Source organism: Schistocerca americana, chromosome 1 (assembly GCF_021461395.2).
Source record: "Schistocerca americana isolate TAMUIC-IGC-003095 chromosome 1, iqSchAmer2.1, whole genome shotgun sequence".
NCBI lineage: Eukaryota > Metazoa > Arthropoda > Insecta > Orthoptera > Acrididae > Schistocerca > Schistocerca americana.
This window is the reverse complement of record NC_060119.1, coordinates 735863938-735885706: the sequence shown is the minus strand read 5'-3', so window position 1 is coordinate 735885706 and position 21769 is coordinate 735863938. Positions and strand designations below refer to the sequence as shown.

The window sequence follows — 21769 nt, the reverse complement described above, 5'->3', positions numbered from 1 at the left end:
TGCAAACAACCCTACAGGCTAAGGCTATATACATTCCACCATTTTCTTTATCATACATGTAGTAGTCGAGTTCAGTGTGCAGGCTGGTCTCTGCAGTTAAAGACATAACAAAAGAGGTACTGATGGACTAAAGCTTTGATGGCATGCATGCATTCATTCATGCACTGTGTTTTGTCAACATCATGAAGGAGGGGCTTCAGGATGTGGAATGAGTCATGTTTACATTACAAAGAAGCAGCCACTTCAAAGTGCAATAACAAAAAATTATAACTAGTGCTAATCTATTCAGTCTGATAATTATAGGAATTACTTCTAGATTACAAAACAAGCTATTTTGAAGGGGGAATAAATAACTCTTCTTTTTACACTGTTAAGCTGCTCTTTCTATCTGTTACTTTGTACTAAGTATTTATGTAATTTTGCTGATTTCAAAGACCTTTATCAACTGTCCATAAAATTGGAAAAGTTAAAACCCTCTTAGTGTTACCTGGAATTACATGCCTGAGGCCAAATATCCTGATAATTATACAACAAGTTAGGTGTTGAGAGGGATCTAGTCAAATCAATTATGTCATTCTTTCTTCCACTGCATAGTAATTAATATGCACAATATTATAGAGACTGATTGGGGCCAGAGTTTTACATTGTGTAACAGTAACAGTCTCTTTAACTGTGTCCAGTGACCCAACCTAACAACAACAACAATCAACTCCATGGCCAAAACGTATAAAATCAGTAATACTTTGTTACTACTTTGTGTTGAGAAGTGTTAGGGCAATGTAGAATAAGATTTTGATGTGAAGATGCTCAGTGACGTCACATACCCTCATTTATGAAATGTTTACATGTTATGGCGAAATCCCAAAGAGCGAACAGTCCTGAACAGGCCAGCCATTTTGTACTTAAAAGTAACAGTGTGTATGTTACTTTGGCCAGCCATTTCATGCACTGGCTGGAAATCTTGGCCAAAGCTTGATGGGATTATGCAACAGTGTGCGGTGGGCAGCACTTTCAGTGTAAGTGTGCTCTGCATGGGGTAGCAGCTGCTTTTTCAGAGCAGGTCCCACCTCTGAGACTGTGACTGGTTCTTTCTGTCAAATCAGCTTCACTGAGAGGATTATTGTAATTCTTCGTATTTGTCCTTCCACAGTGACTTGTTCTTATTTAGACAAATCAGTTTCATTGTGAGTATTGTGGCGATTCCTGATATTTATATTATGTTGTGTTATACTATAGAGCCCTGTTTATCTGACCTGAACTGACCATGGCTAGGGAAAATGAGCAAGAAGGTTGGTTGATCGGCAAAGTGACAAATGTGACTTTTAAAACTAACAAAATACATCAATTTTATGATTTTTTATAGTTTTCATTCTTTCTGCTAACCAGTTTAGTTTAAATAGAAGGTCAGATTACTAAAAGTCGGATGATCCAGACTCTACTATGTTTTTTATTTGTTGAATTTATATGCTTCCTGATGTTTTCCTTTAAATATGGTAAATCAGCCACCTAACATAATTATTTGGTCTTTAAACCTAAACCATGTAACAGTATGTTGATTTCAATCAGGCTGTCCCATGCCTATTTCACATGGGAGTAATCAGCAGGGTGAAGTTGGCAGGCATGCAAATGCGGAACCAACATTTAACACAAAAAGCAGGTTTACAGATGCTTTGAATATTCTGCTGCAAGAAAAGTAAATAACAGTAGTTCCTCACCAGAGACAGGTACTGATCTTTTACAGAGGACATTAAACAAGCCAAAGCAAAGCAGAGAAAAGAGAGGGTAGATGTTACTGAAATTGAATGGAAAGAAAAACTTATTGTACCATTAACAAGATACAACAGCATTATTTTATACTAAGTGCATACAGAAGAGCTGTTCAACATATTACATAATATTCACCTGTAAATTGGATGTGAACGTGCCACACAGATGGAAAAAGAACTACAAACTAAATACAAAAATGTTGTAAAAGAAGGCATTAGGCTGTATCTCCACATATGCAATCCTTGTCAGACTAAGTTGTCTAATTCGAAGAAAGGCATAGTATCCAATTTCCTAACCTCTGATATTTAAAGAATTTAACGTAAGATGCCAGGTAAATCTGGCAGACCTGCAAAGTAACCCTGACAGTTAGCATAAGTATATACTCAATTACCAGGACTATTTAGCCAAGTTTATATTATTGCAACCTCTGAAAAACAAAAAAGCCGAAGAAGTCGCTTACCAGTTACTTGATCTCTTCACCACTTCAGGTGGCCTAAGTGTGCATCAGTCAGATAAGAATTGTTGAACCAATTTAGAAATGCTCTAAAGAACTGTGGCCTTAACTGAAACTGGTACATGGAAAATCAAGACATAGCCAAAGTCAAGGTTCCAATGAATGTGCTAATCAGGATATTCATAATATGATAATGACATGGATGCAGATGACTGAATCAACACATTGGGCTGAAAGTCTCTAATTTACTCACTTCATGGAAAACTGTTCTTTTCATCAAGGCATTCAGCAGTCACAAAAGCAAAAATGGGTTTGAGTATCTCCAATCAGACAAGTACGGTTATGCTCAACTTAGTGACAGATGAAGACCTTAAGAAAGTTGTTGGAGGATGCTATAAATGCAGGACCTCCTGCTGATTATTAAGCTGTCGCTGTGGGGGGTGGAACCATTGGAATCTCCAGGCCAGCTATCAATAATGTGAAAATACTGTGTGTGTTGTATCAAAAGGAACATAATACAGCCCACTGCCGTGAATACTGTAGCAAACATCTCCTTGCAGTTTGTGGAACAAGTAATGAAGCAGGCAAAGGATATGGAGTGAATATCACGTGCAGACTGTGACAAAATAAACAAGAAATCAAGAAAAAGAATTCAGGTGTTCAGGTCAGTTTGCAAGAACAAGGTGCAGAAATGCTTAAATATTCTCATGCAAAATTCCCACCAGAAAAAGTTGGAGACAATGTTCATATCAGTATACCAGATGTTGACAGAGGTCTTGGTGATCTCAGAAGTATTCTTGTAGTTGTCATGAACGTTGAGGATGCTTTCTCCGAGCTAGGAAATAGGTTTCTTGATGCATTTTTTTGCTTGCTTGAGTGACTGGCACTAATTGTACATACAGCTATCTGATGTACACCAAGAATGCAGAAACTTAAACAGTGTGTGAAGCTGGTGAGGTATGTTGTATGTGGCATTCCTTATGGGAGGAAAGTTATTGCATTTAAGAGTGCAAACAGCAGAAAGGAAATGAGACTTATGGATTAGAAAGACTGATTGCAGAAACTGGAGAGTGGGACATCAGAATGACATGAAACAGGAATATAGAAAGTGTGCTGACTATTGGACTAAAGTGGCATGGCATGGGTATAGAGTTTACCACAACAGAAGAAGATATTGTGGGGAGTCTCAGGGGTAGGAAGGTATACCATACTACACTAGGAGCCAGGTGACAGCTATGCAAGAGCAGTCTAACCACAAATGGATGTTCCAGATCACCCACAAACTACTTACTGGAGCATGTGTTGAACACATAATCAGAGTCCATAGTTCATCAAAGTGAAGACAAATTGCCTGTAGCTGATGTTTCATCACATCTCAGGTTGGTATGGAAAATGGTGGTAACGGTGGTGGAGGAGGTGGTGGTGGTGGTGGTGGTGGTGGTGGTGGTGGTGTTCATACTGACTATGCTTTTCGAAGAATGGTTATAGAAAGATAAGATTATAATGTAAAGACTGCTTGTGAGTAATTTTGAGTACCTGTAATTTATGGGTACAGAAAATTAGAAAAAAATTTGTAATATATGGGAAGAAGAAGAACAGGGTTTGAAGATGGGAAGGCTGAGCCTTGTTTGCAGGGAGATGTTAATAACTACCAGTCCAGAGTACTGAAAATGGAAGGAGGCTCAAATGGCTCTGAGCACTATGTGACTTAACTTCTGAGGTCATCAGTCGCCTAGAACTTAGAACTAATTAAACCTAACTAACCTAAGGACATCACACACATCCATGCCCGAGGCAGGATTCAAACCTGCAACCGTGGCGGTCACTCGGCTCCAGACTGTAGCGCCCAGAACCGCACGGCCACTCCGGCCGGCATGGAAGGAGGCAGTGGAAGTTTCAGTACAAGGTCCAGTAGGAAGATCAAGGTCCAACAGGACTGTGAGAGTAACAACTGATAAATGGAGTAGCACAGAGAGTCTAGTATGGACAGGATATAGATGTATGTGATGGTAAGAACTGCAGCATACTACAGGGTACGTAGGTACTACTATAATCCTGCATGTAATACTTGGGTACACACTGTGGTACCAGGCTGCCTGTCATATATTCTGCCATATGGTACCTGCACTGGCGAGCTACCAAGGTCCACCTCTGATGGGCCACATGACTTATGTGCATGGCACTCCATCTGCTGTGCCATCTACCAGAGACCTGCTCTTTATAAATGCAGTTCAGCAGGCACTTGCTCTCATATTGCGTCCATACTTATTGTCAGCAACGAGTAGTATTGGTACCTGGATGCAAACATATGTAAGTTTGTTACTTTCTTGGATTTTTCCTCTGATCTACCAGTTGTTGTGCCAGTTATCCCCACTCCAGAAACCTGCCACTTTTGTTTGATGGAATGTGTAAGTTGTTGTCACATTATTAGCATAAATACACACTTTGTTGCAGCAAGTCTGGAGTTCTACCATTGTCATAAATGGCCCCACCAGACCCCCTGGGCCTGGGAGGCCAAACTCCACGGCATCGGTCAAAAATGTGAGTTTGTTATCAATCCTCACCATGAATTCTACCTGATACTATGGTCCATGACACCATCATTTGGTTGGTGCCTGACAATGAAGTGCGTCAATGCCCACTATAGAGCAAGAATCCATACTTGGTTGAAGTGTTAAATATTTCTCAATCTTTCAAGGTATCTTGTGCTGCAGGTGATTGATTGAGAGTTGGTATGACACTGCCACAGTCGCTTCCGTTCCTGGTCATCAGGTGTCTGTCAGTTCTTGAGAGAAAATGATGCGGTAGCCATACAAATAGGGCCCCTGCGCAACAATTGACATGTTGAACAACCACAAAATCAACACCAGTGTTCCTGTCTTGCCCATAACTTTTAGCGCAACATGACTGGCTAAGAGCTGGGCGACTTGCAACATCTGTAGGAAAAAAGGACATATAGTGTCCGAGTCTTTCCCAGCCCCGTCTTCCAGACATGGGCATAGATGTTAAGTGTGTGTCTCCAGTGCTTATGAATCCTAATAAACTGTTAATCAAAGTGAGAGTGATGAGCAAAGTGCTCAGACTACAAATGGACACAGGTCCAACCGTCACTTTACTGAACTCAGAAACTTATACAAATTTCGGATCTATGGCATTGTATCTCATTATTCTACCTTTGGGGAGTTTCAACAAGCAGTAAATGCCAATTCTGGAGCTATTTACAGCTGCCACGACCAATAAATGTATGGTTCATTCCTTGACATTTTTAGAAGTGGATTGTGCTTGCACCAATAATTTGTTCAGTCTGGATGCTTTTCGCTTTTTCCATTTTGGGGATACAGTGCACTTAATTTCCAATCACATCCCTTACCAGAAGTTCAACACACTGTATTCTGCGAGGTTTTTTTTTTTTTCTTTGACGATTTAGGTTGTGCCCTAGCTTTGCAGATCACATTACCCTGAAAGTTCTGGTGTGGTTGCACTTTCTTTGTGTGTGCCCTATTCCAGTGGCTTTGCTTGATCAAGTAAAATCAGAATTTGACAGGCTGACATTGTTGGGGGTCATACAGCCTTTTACATCGAGTAAGTGGTCTACCCCTCTTGTGGTTGTTAAAAGAGTGTCTGGTCAGCTCCGCCTTTGTGGTGATTTTAAAGTTTCAGTTAATGCTCACTGTTTCAATTAACGCTCAATCTATCACTGACACCTACTCTTTGCTCCGTTTGGGTGAATTTTTGGATAAACTCTGCAGGGGCCAGTTTTTCTCCAAACTGTTTTACCGGAAGCCTATATGCAGGTTCTGTTGGATGAGGATTCTAAAAAGCTCCTTGTGATTAACACACGCTTTGGGTTGTACCAACATCAGCACCTTCAATTCGGTATGGATAGCACCCCAGCAGTTTTTCAGTATATTTTGGAACATATGACGACGTCCATTCTGGGTTGCATCAACTATCTTGATGACAATGTCACGATGGTTGTGTCCACTGAAGAGCATTTACATAACTCGTGCACCTCGTTCATGGTCTTACATATTGCAGGGTTGAACTGTAGCTCAGCCAAGATACACCTTTTTAGCCATCCATTGTGTATTTGGGGTTTGAGATTTCTCACAATGGTTTTAAGCCTTTATGTCGCCATGTTCCTGCAGTCACAGCTCTGCCTTACCCCAAATATTTCAAAGAACTTTAAACATTTTTAGGTAAAATTTCTTACAATCACAAATTTATTCCTGGTGTGGAAGCATTGGCTCACCCCCTCCAAAAGTTGCTCCACAAGAATGTTTGTTTTCAGTGGACTCTGGCCTGTGAGTGCATGTTCACACTTTTGAAATCTAAATTACTTTCTGCTCCTTTTTTGACTACTTTCAATCCTGGCGACCACCTGGTTTTGGCTATGGACGCTCTCATAGTATGGACTCAGGGCCATTCTCACATATTGGTATAAGGGTGGTTCCTAATGTCTGATATATTACGCATCAAAAATGCTCGATTCACTCATCAGTGCCACTTCCAAATTGAAAAGGAAGCACTTTCTATCGTCCATACTGTCAAAAGTTTCATGTGTTCTTGTATGGGTCTAAGTTTCATCTCATTCCTGACCACAGGCCCTTGGTTTCTTTGTTTAATCTGTCTGCTTTGTTGCCTGACAAAACAGCAGACCACTTTCAAAGCTGGGCCTTATTTCTGTCTGGCTACATTTATGAAACAAATATCTGGCCTACTGTGCAACATGCCTACATCGATGTGCTGTCCTGGCTTCTGATTGGGGGAGATCCTACTTTTCATCAGGATGAGAACTCCTTTGTTTTCACTTAGATGTTGAGGTGCTACTTACAGTGGATGGGTTTCCAGTTACAGGCTTCTGGATCACAGCTGCTGTCCTTGCCGATTCGGTTTTGCATCAAGTTGTTCACCTCGTTCAGCACCGTTGGCCACACAGGCCTCCGGTCAAGACTTCTGACCCTCTGCATAACTATTTTGCCCTCCATCACCACTTTTCGGTATGGTAGTGTTCTCTTAGCTACAGATGGGCTGTCGGGCTGTGATCCCAGCGGCTCTATCCCAGGCTGTGCTCCAGCTCCTACTTCAGGGAACTGAGGAGTCTTGCGTACCAAGTCATTGGCCGGTGACCATGTGTTTTGGCCTGGCATCGATGGTGACGACGTGCACCTTGTCGTGTCACGCTCTCAATATGCCACCCAACAGGTGGTGCAGCAGGTGACGTTCTCTTCATGGCACCCATCATAGTGTCTATGGGAACGTGTTGATGTTGAATTCACAGGACTCTTCCTAAATTCTTCCTGGTTGTTGGTGCTTCCTCTAAATTTCCATGTTATCTGCTGTCCTTTGATATTAGCTACGTCTTTAATTCATTCCCCCCTCCAAAACTTTTCAATTGAAGGACTGCTTTATATACTAGTGACAAGTAATGGTCCACAGTCTGTGTCTCACACCTTTTATGATTTCTGTGTGTGTTCAAGCATTTGACATGTGACAGCTCCTCCTCTTCACCCCCATTTAATGGCGAGGCAGAACGTCTCGTCTGCACGATAAAGGATCAGATGAAGAAAAACATTACAGACTCCTCCAGGACACCGCCTTGACATGCATCTTGAGTTCGTACAGGTCTACCCCAATGGGGGGATCAGAGTTCAGCCAAGATCCTGCATAGTTGACAGTCATGCACTCTCCTGCATCTGTTCGTACTGCACAACCAATTCCCATCGATGCAGCCCTCACCATGATTCGCTCCTGGTTCTGCGAACTGCATTCAGGAGTTCGGCTGCCGACCAAATTGGATTCTAGCCAGTCCACAAGGCTGCTGCCTCTGTATGGTGCAGCCCGGTGATAGGTTGGTGGCATGCCGTTATGACCAGCTGTGTCCTCGTGCTATGGTGAAGGTCGTGGGTCGGCTGCTGCCACCTCTGCCTCCTCCCTCAGTGTCTAGTCTGGCCTCGCAGGGCTACTCTGCTGTGGGGGCAGACCCACACTCTTTATGGATGCTCCCACCTCCTGCCTTTCCTCTGAGATCCAGCCCCCCAGCACCTGCTACCAGAACTTCCCACATGCTTCAATGCCACCGGTAATTCCACCACTTGAAGGCTGGGCCAGTGCCTTCAACACCAGTGTCCCCAGTGCCCCTGACTGAGCAGCTGGCATAACCACAACAAGGAACTGGACATCAAGATACAACCAACGCCATTGTCACTGGTCATATCTTACGGTACATTGCTGGGCTGTTGTGTACATTCACGGCCTTTCCGCTTCGGCCCCTATCCACTGGTTCTGGCCCAGAATATGGTGATCTCTGCAAAGGCCATGTATGTTTCAATTGTCGTCTGATGGTCATATTGGTGGAGTGTCCTTTCCCCAAGAGGGAAGGGGGTGGTGGGTGTTACATCTCTGTATGTAGTACATGGATGTACACTGCGGCACCAGGCTGCCAGAACGTTACACCTTGAATATTCCACTGATAGCATCTGCATAAGCTGGCCACCAGAGACTGCCTGCAGTGGGCCACATGACTCGCACACAAGACAGACCATCTGCCACTATCAGAGTCCTTTTCTTTATAAGCGCAGTGCAGCAGGAACTCGCTCTCATATGGTATTCAAACTTATTGTCAGCAACTGCTTATTTCAGCACCTGGATTGTTTCTCTGTTTGTGTCCATATTCTCAACTGATGTTCACTTATATGTGGAAGTAGAATAAACTTTGGATCACTGTAGGTGTGCTGCTGTTTGTGTCTTACACTATAATGCAGGTACTTAATTGCTTGCATGTCAGAATGAGTGGGAAAATTAAGGAAAAATACAAAAATGAGTGAAAAATGGTCAGTGAAAGGGAAGAACTGTGGGAGCAAAAGTAGAGAGTGGCAACAAAATGCAGAAGGGAGGAAAGATAATGGAAAAACAAGAATTAGGGAAAAATTGATAATGATAACATATAAATGAAGTGCAAACATGGACACTTGAGGAATTGTACAACATACATATTGGGCACATATGACGAGTTTTCTGGAGACCAAACAGCTACCATGAAATAATCACTGTGGTTTCTCTGAACACTGATTGTGTGAAACCCAGTTTGTTCTGCCTATTCAACACATCCAAAAGGCAGGGTCACATTGATACTGTGTTTCTTGACTTGAAGAAAGCCTTTGCTAAAGTTTTACACCTTACAAGGAGAGGTCCCCAGCGGTAGGATCTACTGCTTGAAACTATCAATACATTAATGTAGGTTAAGGTCCCAGGTAGTACAGCCTGCAACCACTCACTCTGGTGGGCCACCATTTGCGAGTAATTGACAAAAAAAATGGAATTTTGCATAATACTCTACAGTTTTAAAATAACAATACCGTATAAACCAGTTGTGAAGCTTAATGGTTATAGTAATATTATGTGAAGGAGAGTCACTACTCACCATATAGCGGAGATGCTGAGTCACAGACTCATGTGCAAAAGGTTGTGGGTTTGAAACTCGTTAGGTTCTTTGAAATGAATGACAGGAATTAAAAATGAGAGCAATTGAAAAACTTAATATGCTGATTAAAATGACACGACAAAGGAATAAAAATAAAAAATTACACTTAAACCAAATAACTTAATAAAAACAATCATCAAAATCATTTCAATACAGATTTAAAAAATAAGAGATTTCAAAGCATCTAACGAGATTCAAACCCACAATCTTTTGTGTTTGAGTCTAGTGCTACAACCATCAAGCTATGCAACTAGTTTGTAAAACACTACTATTTTAAAATTGTAGAGTATCACACAAAATTCCAATTCTTTTTTTCCATCAATTACTTGCAATGATGGCCCACAAAGGTAAATGGTTGCAGGGTGTAGTACCTGGGATCTTAATCTACATCACCATATAGATGGTTTCAAAAGGTCGATCCCACTGCTGGAGATCTCTCCTTGTTAGCAACATAAATGAAATGTGTGCCAATGGTATATCTGAACAGATGTGTGATTTGTAATGGGTACCTTTAGGGGCTGTAACACCTGGAGGGTGCATCCCCAGGTGGTGGATAGGTGCAAGCTTCCCAGACATGGTTAGTAGGGGGAAATGAAATACCTCCCATGGACCAACAAGCAAAGCAGCATCTGACTCTAAGGGAATGGCTGCAGAAGGTGTCTGTATCCTGTATTTGGGGGGGGGGGGGGGGGCAGCCTCCAAGAATTGAGGAAAGCAGTAGAATAGCACAGCAGATTATTTCCCCTGCATAATGCAACTCAATTTTATGTTCAAACTATGGCTCCCGTCTATGTTAAGTCAATATCTGTCCCTCACTCTGATCTCCAGGAAGGACAATCTTGAAAGGAGGTGCAATGTCAAAACAAGAATTGGTATTTGGAATGTCAGAACATTGTTACAAGAAGGGAAACTAGAAACCCTTAAAAGAGAAAGAGAGAGGGAGAGAGAGATGGAAAAGAATTATATGATCCTGGTAGGAGTTGCTGAGGTAAGTTGGGATGGACATGGAGAATTGAATCAGATGAACACGTAATACACTTGGGTCACTCAAAAAGTAATGCCTCATTTTTTTTCTCTGCAAGTAGGGTTTGTTAAAAGAAAATTTGAATTTGACGCTATTTCACAAAGTTTCTTCTCCAATCCACTGGAGTAGTAACATTCTAAATTAACAGATACCAGTACTGCAGTCATTTGCAAAACGGCCAACATATATGCTCATGACAGACAGCGCTCTTTGACAGAATTCCTGAATGCATAAGGTGGAATGGCCATTCACATTCATGAAGGACTGAAAACTGTCTGTGGTGATGCAACAGTGGATATCAGCACTATTAGATGATGGGTTCATTGCTGTAATGAAGCATTCTTTTGCAACTTGCTGTACACTTTCATAATTATACGTAGGTTGGAACTTAAATAGTGGCCAAACAGCTGTGGAGACACGATGCAATGGAATCTACTGTTGTCGCTGATGTATGCACAACTGACGGAAACACAGTCACTTGTGAGCGAGTGGTCTAACGTAACGGTGTCACTATGTTTTCGAAACAGGAACAACGGAGTTGGATCAAGATTGAATGTGCCAGTGGTTGTACAAATGCCAATGCAACAAAATCCAACGAATGGTGTCATTATGAGTCACTGCGAAAGTCAAAAGTGTGTCAGAGCCCCAGTACAGTGAAAGTTATGGTGATCCTCTTGTACGAGTTTGATGATGCTATCCTAACGCATTATGTCTTCCACGGTAGACCGTCAATGCACATTATTACTCTTCGTTTTTGGAAGCATCACCTGCGATCAGCTTTGCGAAAGAAGCGGAGACACTTTCTGCGCAACCCGCCTACCATTTTGCATGACAATGTGCGGGCACATACGGTGCAAGCTATGGATGCTCTGTTTGGTCAATGGGACTGGGAAGTACTGTACCATCCACCATACTCCCTGGACTTAAGTCCTTGTGACTTTGATTTGATTCCAAAAATGAAGGAACCACTTCGCGGCATTTGCTTCAGAACTGTCCCAGAGATTCGACAGGCAGCAGACTGCTCCATTTGTACCATCAACAGAATGGTATACTATGCCTTCCACATTGCTGGCAATGGGTTCTACACAATGCTGGTGACTACTTACAAGAACAGTAACAGGAGCAAACATGTAACTCTTTTGTATCAGTTGTGAATAAATAGTTGCCACTATTTAAGTTCCAACCCTTGTACTTTTAATGTCTCCAATGTCAACACCCCTTTTCCACATCTGCATGTAACAGGCCTCTGCAAATCTACCTCAGAACAAGGGCAATGGCTCATGCAATCACTTGCGCGCGCACACACACACACACACACACACACACACACACACACACACACACTTGTTCATGTTGATTAACTCTGAAGAAGATCTCTGCCTTTCCATAAACCTGTTTGTTGCTCACATGCACTTCAATCTGTATTCACATATTAAAGCACGATATCCTATACTTTCTACCTATGTTAGCCAGTACGCACTCAAAGTTCCACCTAACTACTGACCAGTTTGCAGCCTGTCAGTCCTAGAAGTTTAGAGATTGTATTAACAAAAAACAGAGGAAAGTTAAGTTTGTGATCATAATGCTTCAAATGTTCTACATAGCCTTCCCCTAATTGAGTACCAATGAACAGATTGTTCACAAATCATGTGAAACTGTCAGAAAATTCCTTCTTTGGGATGTTGATCAACTCACATGTGACTTTGGCTTGAATATCGGTTATGCTGTCAAAAGTGTTGACCCTTCATGTTAATTTCTGCCGTCTGTCTTTTTGTGGTAGGTTCATATTTATAGCAACAAGTATTGTCACCTGTGATACCTCTTCCAGAGGAATTGTCAGGTGTGTGGGGGCAATCTTTGCATACACTTTTCTCTACTTCAAAACATTCTGGAGAAAGTCCTGAATACTTGATTAAGAGAGGCTGCTACATTACGATTTTTGATGCATCAACGTCGATAATTTATGGCCACACATCCACTACTTAACACTGTCTACTGCCAGCTAACTGGTTGCACGCACATCTGTTGTTTACAGTTATTAATTCAAGTTGCAACTATAGTCTCTGTGCTGATGTCGCTTATATGTCATGAATAAAACCAGTCTCAGAACTTACAGGTTTTATGCCTAAATCTGAAAACCTTAATTTCAATATCTATTAGTCTTTCTACCACAGATTTTTTACAGGGAGTTCTTCCAGTCTCAGTTACAAGATTTGCCCAGGAAATAAAGACGAAAGGCAAATAAAAATGAAAGGCAAATAAAAATGAAAGGAAAGTTATTTGTCCACAGCTTGCAACACTTCCAATTCCTTCACCCCAAATGATGGGCCATAATTCATCAGTCCTCTGTTGTGAGATTGTGTGTTTCAAAAGTATACTTAAAATGGTATGATAATTCCAAATTCCACCAAGTGAGATCTCTGTGTTATAACAAAACAAGTAAACAATTGTCTTGACTCGAATTTGGTGTGGACGAAACTTGCAAAGCTAACACCCTGTTGGGAAGTGATAACAACTGACAGAATGGTAAACCACACACATTTACATGCACCTAAATGTGTACTTTTAACGTGAGACAAAAACTGTTCTTGGATGTCCAAAACAAAAACATCAAAGAATGTTGTCACAGCGAATTTGTTTGTAGCATGATAATGACCATATGCCCATCATTCTCATGGGACACAAGAACTACTACAGTCATTTGGATAAACTAAAAATAAATTTGCTGCACAGCCCACTTTTTGCACTAGGGCTTTCACTTATTGACAGAGCTAAAGGAATACCTGGAACACACTGCTTCTGAAGATGAAATCAAACACTGGAAAATCCAGTATCGAATAGTGACAATATTATGACCAGGATAGACTGCTGTTCACCATATTGAGGAGACGACGAGTCACAGACAGGCACAACAAAGAGACTGCCACACAAGAGAGCTTTCACGCAAAATGAATGAATAAATAAATAAATACACACACACACACACACACACACACACACACACACACACACACACACACAGCCTTCTGTTCCACCAGAGCACTCGTAAATCCCTCTCATTTTTTCTTTTCTTCTCCCCCTCCTGTACTTTTCTCTTCTTCTGCCCCTCCTGCTCTCCCTGCCACCCAAACCACCTGTCGGCACACAGCAACCCTACAATATCCCCACCATGTCCCTGCATGCTCCCACAAGCACAACACACACACAAATGACCACTGTTTCTGGTCACCGAGGCTGAACTGCGAGCAACTGCACTTGATGGGAAACTGAACCTCTGGTTGGTGGGGGTACGAAGGCTGGGGTGAGGAGGAGGGATAGTGTGGTAGATGTTGAGGAGGATGTAGTGCTGCTTGTGGGGGCATGCAGGGACATGTAGGGGCCATGGTAGAGTTTGTGTGTACAGTCAGTACGTTTGGGGGGGGGGAGAGCAAGAGCAAAAAAGGAGAAAAGTACAGGATGGGTAGAAGAAGAGGAAAAAAAAAAGTGGTGATGGGGGGGGGGGGAGAGACTTGTGAGTGTGTTGGTGGAACAGAAAGCTGTGTAGTGCTGGAGCGGAAACAGAAGCAGGACGGGGGGAGGGGGTAGAGAGGGGAGGGGGAGAGCGGGAGGGTGAGGGGGGAGAGCGGGGAGGGGGAGAGGGAGGGGGGAGAGCGGGGAGGGGGAGGGGGGAGAGCAGGGAGGGGGAGGGGGAGAGCGGGGAGGAGGGAGGGGGAGAGCGGGGAGGAGGGAGGGGAGGAGGAGAGAGGGGGAAGAGTGGGGAGGAGAGAGGGGGGCGAGGGGGGCGAGCGGGGAGGGGGGAGAGCGGGGAGGAGGGAGAGCATAGGAGAGAGTGGGGAGAGCGGCGAGGAGGTAGAGGGGAGAGCGGCGAGGAGGGAGAGGGGACAGCGGCGAGGAGGGAGAGGGGACAGCGGCGAGGAGGGAGAGGGGACAGCGGCGAGGAGGGAGAGGGGACAGCGGCGAGGAGGGAGAGGGGACAGCGGCGAGGAGGGAGAGGGGACAGCGGCGAGGAGGGAGAGGGGACAGCGGCGAGGAGGGAGAGGGGACAGCGGCGAGGAGGGAGAGGGGACAGCGGCGAGGAGGGAGAGGGGACAGCGGCGAGGAGGGAGAGGGGACAGCGGCGAGGAGGGAGAGGGGACAGCGGCGAGGAGGGAGAGGGGACAGCGGCGAGGAGGGAGAGGGGACAGCGGCGAGGAGGGAGAGGGGACAGCGGCGAGGAGGGAGAGGGGACAGCGGCGAGGAGGGAGAGGGGACAGCGGCGAGGAGGGAGAGGGGACAGCGGCGAGGAGGGAGAGGGGACAGCGGCGAGGAGGGAGAGGGGACAGCGGCGAGGAGGGAGAGGGGACAGCGGCGAGGAGGGAGAGGGGACAGCGGCGAGGAGGGAGAGGGGACAGCGGCGAGGAGGGAGAGGGGAGAGCGGCGAGGAGGGAGAGGGGACAGCGGCGAGGAGGGAGAGGGGAGAGCGGCGAGGAGGGAGAGGGGAGAGCGGCGAGGAGGGAGAGGGGAGAGCGGCGAGGAGGGAGAGGGGAGAGCGGCGAGGAGGGAGAGGGGAGAGCGGCGAGGAGGGAGAGGGGAGAGCGGCGAGGAGGGAGAGGGGAGAGCGGCGAGGAGGGAGAGGGGAGAGCGGCGAGGAGGGAGAGGGGAGAGCGGCGAGGAGGGAGAGGGGAGAGCGGCGAGGAGGGAGAGGGGAGAGCGGCGAGGAGGGAGAGGGGAGAGCGGCGAGGAGGGAGAGGGGAGAGCGGCGAGGAGGGAGAGGGGAGAGCGGCGAGGAGGGAGAGGGGAGAGCGGCGAGGAGGGAGAGGGGAGAGCGGCGAGGAGGGAGAGGGGAGAGCGGCGAGGAGGGAGAGGGGAGAGCGGCGAGGAGGGAGAGGGGAGAGCGGCGGGGAGGGGGAGGGGAGAGCGGCGGGGAGGGGGAGGGGAGAGCGGCGGGGAGGGGGAGGGGAGAGCGGCGGGGAGGGGGAGGGGGAGGGGAGAGCGGCGGGGAGGGGGAGGGGAGAGCGGCGGGGAGGGGGAGGGGAGAGCGGCGGGGAGGGGGAGGGGAGAGCGGCGGGGAGGGGGAGGGGAGAGCGGCGGGGAGGGGGAGGGGAGAGGGGGGTGGAGAATGGAAGGAGGGGGGGTCGAGAATGGATGGAGGGGGGGTCGAGAATGGATGGAGGGGGGGTCGAGAATGGATGGAGGGGGGGGTCGAGAATGGATGGAGGGGGGGGTCGAGAATGGATGGAGGGGGGGTCGAGAATGGATGGAGGGGGGGGTCGAGAATGGATGGAGGGGGGTCGAGAATGGATGGAGGGGGGTCGAGAATGGATGGAGGGGGGTCGAGAATGGATGGAGGGGGGGTCGAGAATGGATGGAGGGGGGTCGAGAATGGATGGAGGGGTGTCGAGAATGGAAAGGAGGGGGGTCGAGAATGGAAGGAGGGGTGGTCGAGAATGGAAGGAGGGGGGGGTGGAGAATGGAAGGAGGGGGGGTGGAGAATGGAAGGAGGGGGGGGGGTGGAGAATGGAGGGAGGGGGGGGTGGAGAATGGAAGGAGGGGGGGGGTGGAGAATGGAAGGAGGGGGGGGGTGGAGAATGGAAGGAGGGGGGGTGGAGAATGGAAGGAGGGGGGTGGAGAATGGAAGGAGGGGGGTGGAGAATGGAAGGAGGGGGGTGGAGAATGGAAGGAGGGGGGTGGAGAATGGAAGGAGGGGGGTGGAGAATGGAAGGAGGGGGGGTGGAGAATGGAAGGAGGGGGGGTGGAGAATGGAAGGAGGGGGAGGGAGAATGGAAGGAGGGGGGGTGGAGAATGGAAGGAGGGGGGGTGGAGAATGGAAGGAGGGGGGAGGGAGAATGGAAGGAGGGGGGAGGGAGAATGGAGGGGGAGGTGAGGGGTAAGGTGGAGGTTAAGAGGGAGATGTATTGGGTTGGGCCTGGCGATATGAGAAGAGACTGGAGACCCTGTTGAAATTCTGGATTGGTGTCACTACGGCAGCGTTTGTGAGTGGATGAATCTGACAGTCCTTCTACCAGGTATTTCTCGACGTTCCAAACCACAGTGGTGAAGCCTTTGTCTGCATGTAAGGTTATAAGGCAGGTGGTGGTATATTGCAGTTCTTTCTGCAGATGTAAGGTTTGCTTCCTTGTTGAGGAATTTGTGGAATGAAGGTGACACAAGGTTGAGAAATTTTGGAATGTTAACAAGGGGTGATTTTGGAGCAGTGTGAGTGGATCACGGTTGGGTGGAGGAGTGAGCTGAGTTCGGCGGGGATCAACAATGGCTTTGAGTTGATTGTGGTTGGTACAGTTTGTGGTGAAATAGTGTCTCCACTGTTGGGACCACAGGAAGGAGAGGAGGCCTATAACAATTCCGCTACAATTGAATTGGTGTATGGGGTAAAAGGTAATGCCATTGGAAAGACTGATACTTCTGTGGATCAATGCTTCTGAAGGAAAGGTCATGACTATGTTTCGAGTCTGTTTAGACTCTGAATTCTGTGTGGTGTGGGAGGGAATTTATGAGGGTGTGGTATATGTAGTACAATCTACAAGGCACATTTTGTAGTTAATGTATCAGTGGAAAAGTGATTAAGGCAAGATAGAATATTTATTCAATTAGTTAATAAAAAATGCTTGTACCTATGGCTCACAAGTTTTATAGATACTGGTAGTGATTAAGTGGGAAAGAAATTGAATGCATATTCTAAACATGATAATATAGCACTTCACAAACATTTCTTGTGCTTTGTATCTTCTTTTTCCGGAGAACTGTCATTAATGCATGAAAGCATTTCATCATCATTTTACCACTCCTCCCCACTACCTCATTTAAATATCTCTCTTGTCCCAGAAATTTTCAGTAGAGAGAGGGATGCCCAGCTGCTGAAGTATTTTACTATTTTAACTCCAGAAGCCCTTGCAGTGGTAGTTAAAGTGGTGTGTGTGTGTGTGTGTGTGTGTGTGTGTGTGTGTGTGTGTGTGTGTGTGTGTGTGTTTTGGAAAAGTAGGCAAGTTAAAGTTTTTTTTTTCTTCTCAACACAATGTTAGTTTACAGTACTTGTGGAAATTCTCCTTGTGCATACATTTCAATGCACTTTGGATGAAAAGGCAAAGGACAATTAGAACTCAATTTAGAATAATATTTTACAGAAGACGAGAAAGCATTTATCTATAATAGGAAGAGCATTAACAGCAATCAGAGGGTGTCATGTTAAATTCTATTCTATCCAACACCATATTGTTAATAATGGAGAAGTCCCATAACCAAATAAGAAAGAAGCTATTGATAAGCTACATCATGGTGCATACCGAGTGATTTGCCACACAATCAGGTGACTGGCTGCATCCTGAGCCTCTTCCGCATCGTCCACTGAAACGGGCAACCAACAGCCACACACACATTTTCAAATTAATGAAAAGAACTGAAACTTGTTTCATGCAAAAAATAACCACATTAAGCTCCTTTAAAACAGCACCTTTTTCTTTTCTATGTTTTTAATAGTTTTAGTTAACAGACTAAATCTGTTAATTTGTCTTAGGATATTATTTGTCCAAGAGGTAAGGTAATCAGCAAATGAGAATCATGTTAAATTGTTTGATCTTCTAAATTTAAGATATACCATAAGAACAACCACCACATTTAAAGGTTATGTATTACCAGTAGTTTATCACCAACACACAAAAACATCAGTAACATAACAAGCTGTATGCAAGCAGAGCATCAAAGTGTTGTTACATAGCAGTGAGTATGTATATGTAGGTGTAGGTGTAGGTGTAGGTGTAGGGGTGTGTGTGTGTGTGTGTGTGTGTGTGTGTGTGTGTGTGTGTGTGTGTTTTTAATTTTTTATTTTATTTTTACAGCTACCCATTTTTGAAGGGCAAGTGAAAGCAAATATAAACCAGATACGAATAAAAAAAATAGCAGAGCGCCAGCAAGTCAACAATAAACTGCATTTTTCATATTACATTACACTGAAGCTCAACTGTTTTCAGAATGACAAATGCTGAGTGGTGAACATTCACAGTATGAAAGATGGAAATTTAAAGAGACAAGTAATTTGATGATACATCTATCCTGAAATTTAGTAAATGAATAGATAGTATAACAACAACCATAAATGACAAGAAGGGTTTAGAGACACCCAAAAGAATATTACAATGATAACACTGCAGTAGACAAAATGGAAATGTACCTGAAGAACTCTCAAAATAACAGTAGAAGTCTTAATCTTGTTCCCTAAGTGAAGGATTAGATCAGTTGGGGAAACAGATTATTCCTGTCTTGTTAAATAACCAAACTAAGGGTAAGTATAAAGACTGGACTGTAATAAAAGTTAATGCTAATTTTTTTGAAAATAGATGCCACAGAATGTGGAATAATATTCAAATGTTATGTAATAATTGTTTTAGCTAATGATAACACAAGTGCCAGATGGCAAATCATGGTGTCCTACCACAGTGTTCGTGTAAGTGTTTATTATGGGGAGAGTAAAGGTGGGTGGTGACTTGAGCTGTTGTCTGGACGTTTGAAGATTAATCCTTGGATATGAATTGTATATCAATGGAGTAACTGCTACAACTGGCTGTTCATTTGCATTTTTGCCAAGAAACAAGTCTGCCTAACAAAAAGCAAAGAGCTTGCACGATTTACAAATATAATTACTGGGCCTCAGAAGACAACTCAAGACAAATTAGATAATTGCTGAATGACACAACCTACCACAAATACATTTTAAATGTTTTATTTTAGTGCCCTAACTGGTTGTGGGCTACCATGTCCATTTTCAGATGGCTAATATTTTCAGTTACATAGTTTTGATGTACAGCATGTCATCTGGCCTACACCACACAAGCATATTTTAGTATTTTGTAACACTTTGTAAGTTTTTCATGAATAAAAACATTTAAGTGCTTGCATTTATTTATAAATAATGTGAAACAGTTGTGTTCACTTATTTAAGTTCCAGTAGATGGCGATTTGCTTTGTTTTAGTCCACGTTGATTACCTGGTTGACATATACATTATTGAATTCCACACAGGCACACATTTTGTAAATAAATTACTGCGGCACACTTCATAATCTCTTAACGTCAGTGTTGAACTTCATACATGTGCTATATACTTGATGGTTTTCTTTACAATTTATGATTAAGCAAAGACAAAAAGATATCTTTCATTTTCTATTGTCTAAGGATATAAAAAGAGTAAAGACAACGTGTGGGATGTGAAAAATGCAACATATCAATTACAGAAAAATATTTGAATATAATAGAAGGAAACATTCCACGTGGGAAAAAATATATCTAAAACAAAGATGATGTGACTTACCAAACGAAAGCGCTGGCACGTCGATAGACACACAAACAAACACAAACATACACACAAAATTCTAGCTTTCGCAACCAACGGTTGCCTCGTCAGGAAAGAGGGAAGGAGAGGGAAAGACGAAAGGATTTGGGTTTTAAGGGAGAGGGTAAGGAGTCATTCCAATCCCGGGAGCGGAAAGACTTACCTTAGGGGGAAAAAAGGACGGGTACACACTCGCGCACACACACACATATCCATCCACACATATACAGACACAAGCAGATATATACAGAGGCAAAGTCTTTGGTAAGTTTGCATTATAAGATTAAGAGACAAGAGTGGTTTTTTTTTTTTATGTAATTACCAGCACAAATTTTGGCACAATACTTTAAAGCCAACTGATTGTATACTATAAATTAGACATATACGTACAGATATTTATATATACAGACATTTGATTATCATTACAGATTATAAATTAGTTGCAGAATATGTAGAATTAGAAAGTTGGAGGGGGGATGAAAGAAACACATTTGTTCATCGTATAGTTTATATTTACACAATATTATACTAGTATCTTAAACAGGTTTTTGTTTGATTTCTGTGAACATCCCAAGGAAATTATTTAGAAACTGTTTATTGGCTAGCTCCAGCTGCTAATTTAGAATGTATTGAGGTGCAGTGAGAGTGTGAAAATATATTTACAGTTGCTGTAATAGATACATTTTCTTGCCTTTGTTGGTGGTGTGTAATATCTATAATTATTGTTAATGTTAGAAACTGAGTGTCCATGTTGGTCCACGTGAGTGGCTATTGCATATTTATTTAAGTTTTTTAGTCTAAAGGCATCCATATGTTGACGATATCTTATACTGAAGCTTCTGCTGGTCTATCCAAGACAAAAGCTGTGACAATTGTCACAAATGATCTTGAAATTCCTGATTTTTCTAGGCCTATGCTGGTGGTTTTGGTCCTGTGGATAATGTTATGTTGCACAGTGTTATTGGTGTGGAAACTTATTGGAACTCCTATCCTTCAGAAAAGATTGGCAGTTTGGTATGAGATTGTGTGCAGGAAGGGAATGCAGACAAATAGTTCTTTTTCTGAGACAAATAGTTCTTTTTCTGCTGCTGGTTGTGAATTTACTGCAGGCTATTTACCGTCTTCAATTTTATTGTATAGGTGGTCAATTATTTGTGGTTTATAGCCATTATTTTTCACTACAGTGTTGATAATATTGATTTCTTTGTCCTTGGAAGATAAACTGGAGGGAATATTATGTGTCTGATTTAATAAGGATCTAAAAGCAGCCATTTTGTGTTGTGCACCATTGCATGAAGAATTTTTTATAATTACATCTGTGATGGTGGGTTTTCTATGAATTCCAAAGGCATGGTTTTGTTTCAAGTTTTTTATTCTCAAATCAAGAAAACTGATACCCTCTAGTGTCTCACGTTCAACAGTGAAGTTGATATTGGGGTGCATGTTACTCATGGCATTTGAAAATGATTATATTTCATATACTGTACCATTGAACAAGGTGACGGTGTCAACGTATCTTTTGCAGTAAATCAGTTTGTCTTTTTAATGGGTACTGACCTTAAAAAATTTCTTTTCTAAATTGTTAATGTAAATATAGATAAGATTTTCTTGTTGGATGAAAAGTAGTTACAAAATACAATTAATTCTAGCAACTCTAAAACATTGTACATCACTGCCTTCATGGGCAGGTACATTTGCCTACAGGTTCACAATGTCCAGG

General features: G+C 43.6%; 1 protein-coding gene across 14 annotated transcripts in view; it reads right to left on the bottom strand.

Moving 5' to 3' along the window:
* LOC124610699 (C-Jun-amino-terminal kinase-interacting protein 4) overlaps positions 1 to 21769 on the bottom strand; it is a 262056-nt gene that overhangs the window by 27360 nt on the left and 212927 nt on the right. The window contains exon 27 of one of the 14 annotated variants that reach the window (XM_047140189.1): positions 18009 to 18069. The exons of the other annotated variants lie outside the window; for them this stretch is intronic. Within the exon in view, the coding sequence (XP_046996145.1) occupies positions 18009 to 18069 (61 nt within the window). The remainder of the gene's footprint in view (positions 1 to 18008; positions 18070 to 21769) is intronic. 14 annotated transcript variants of the gene reach the window in all.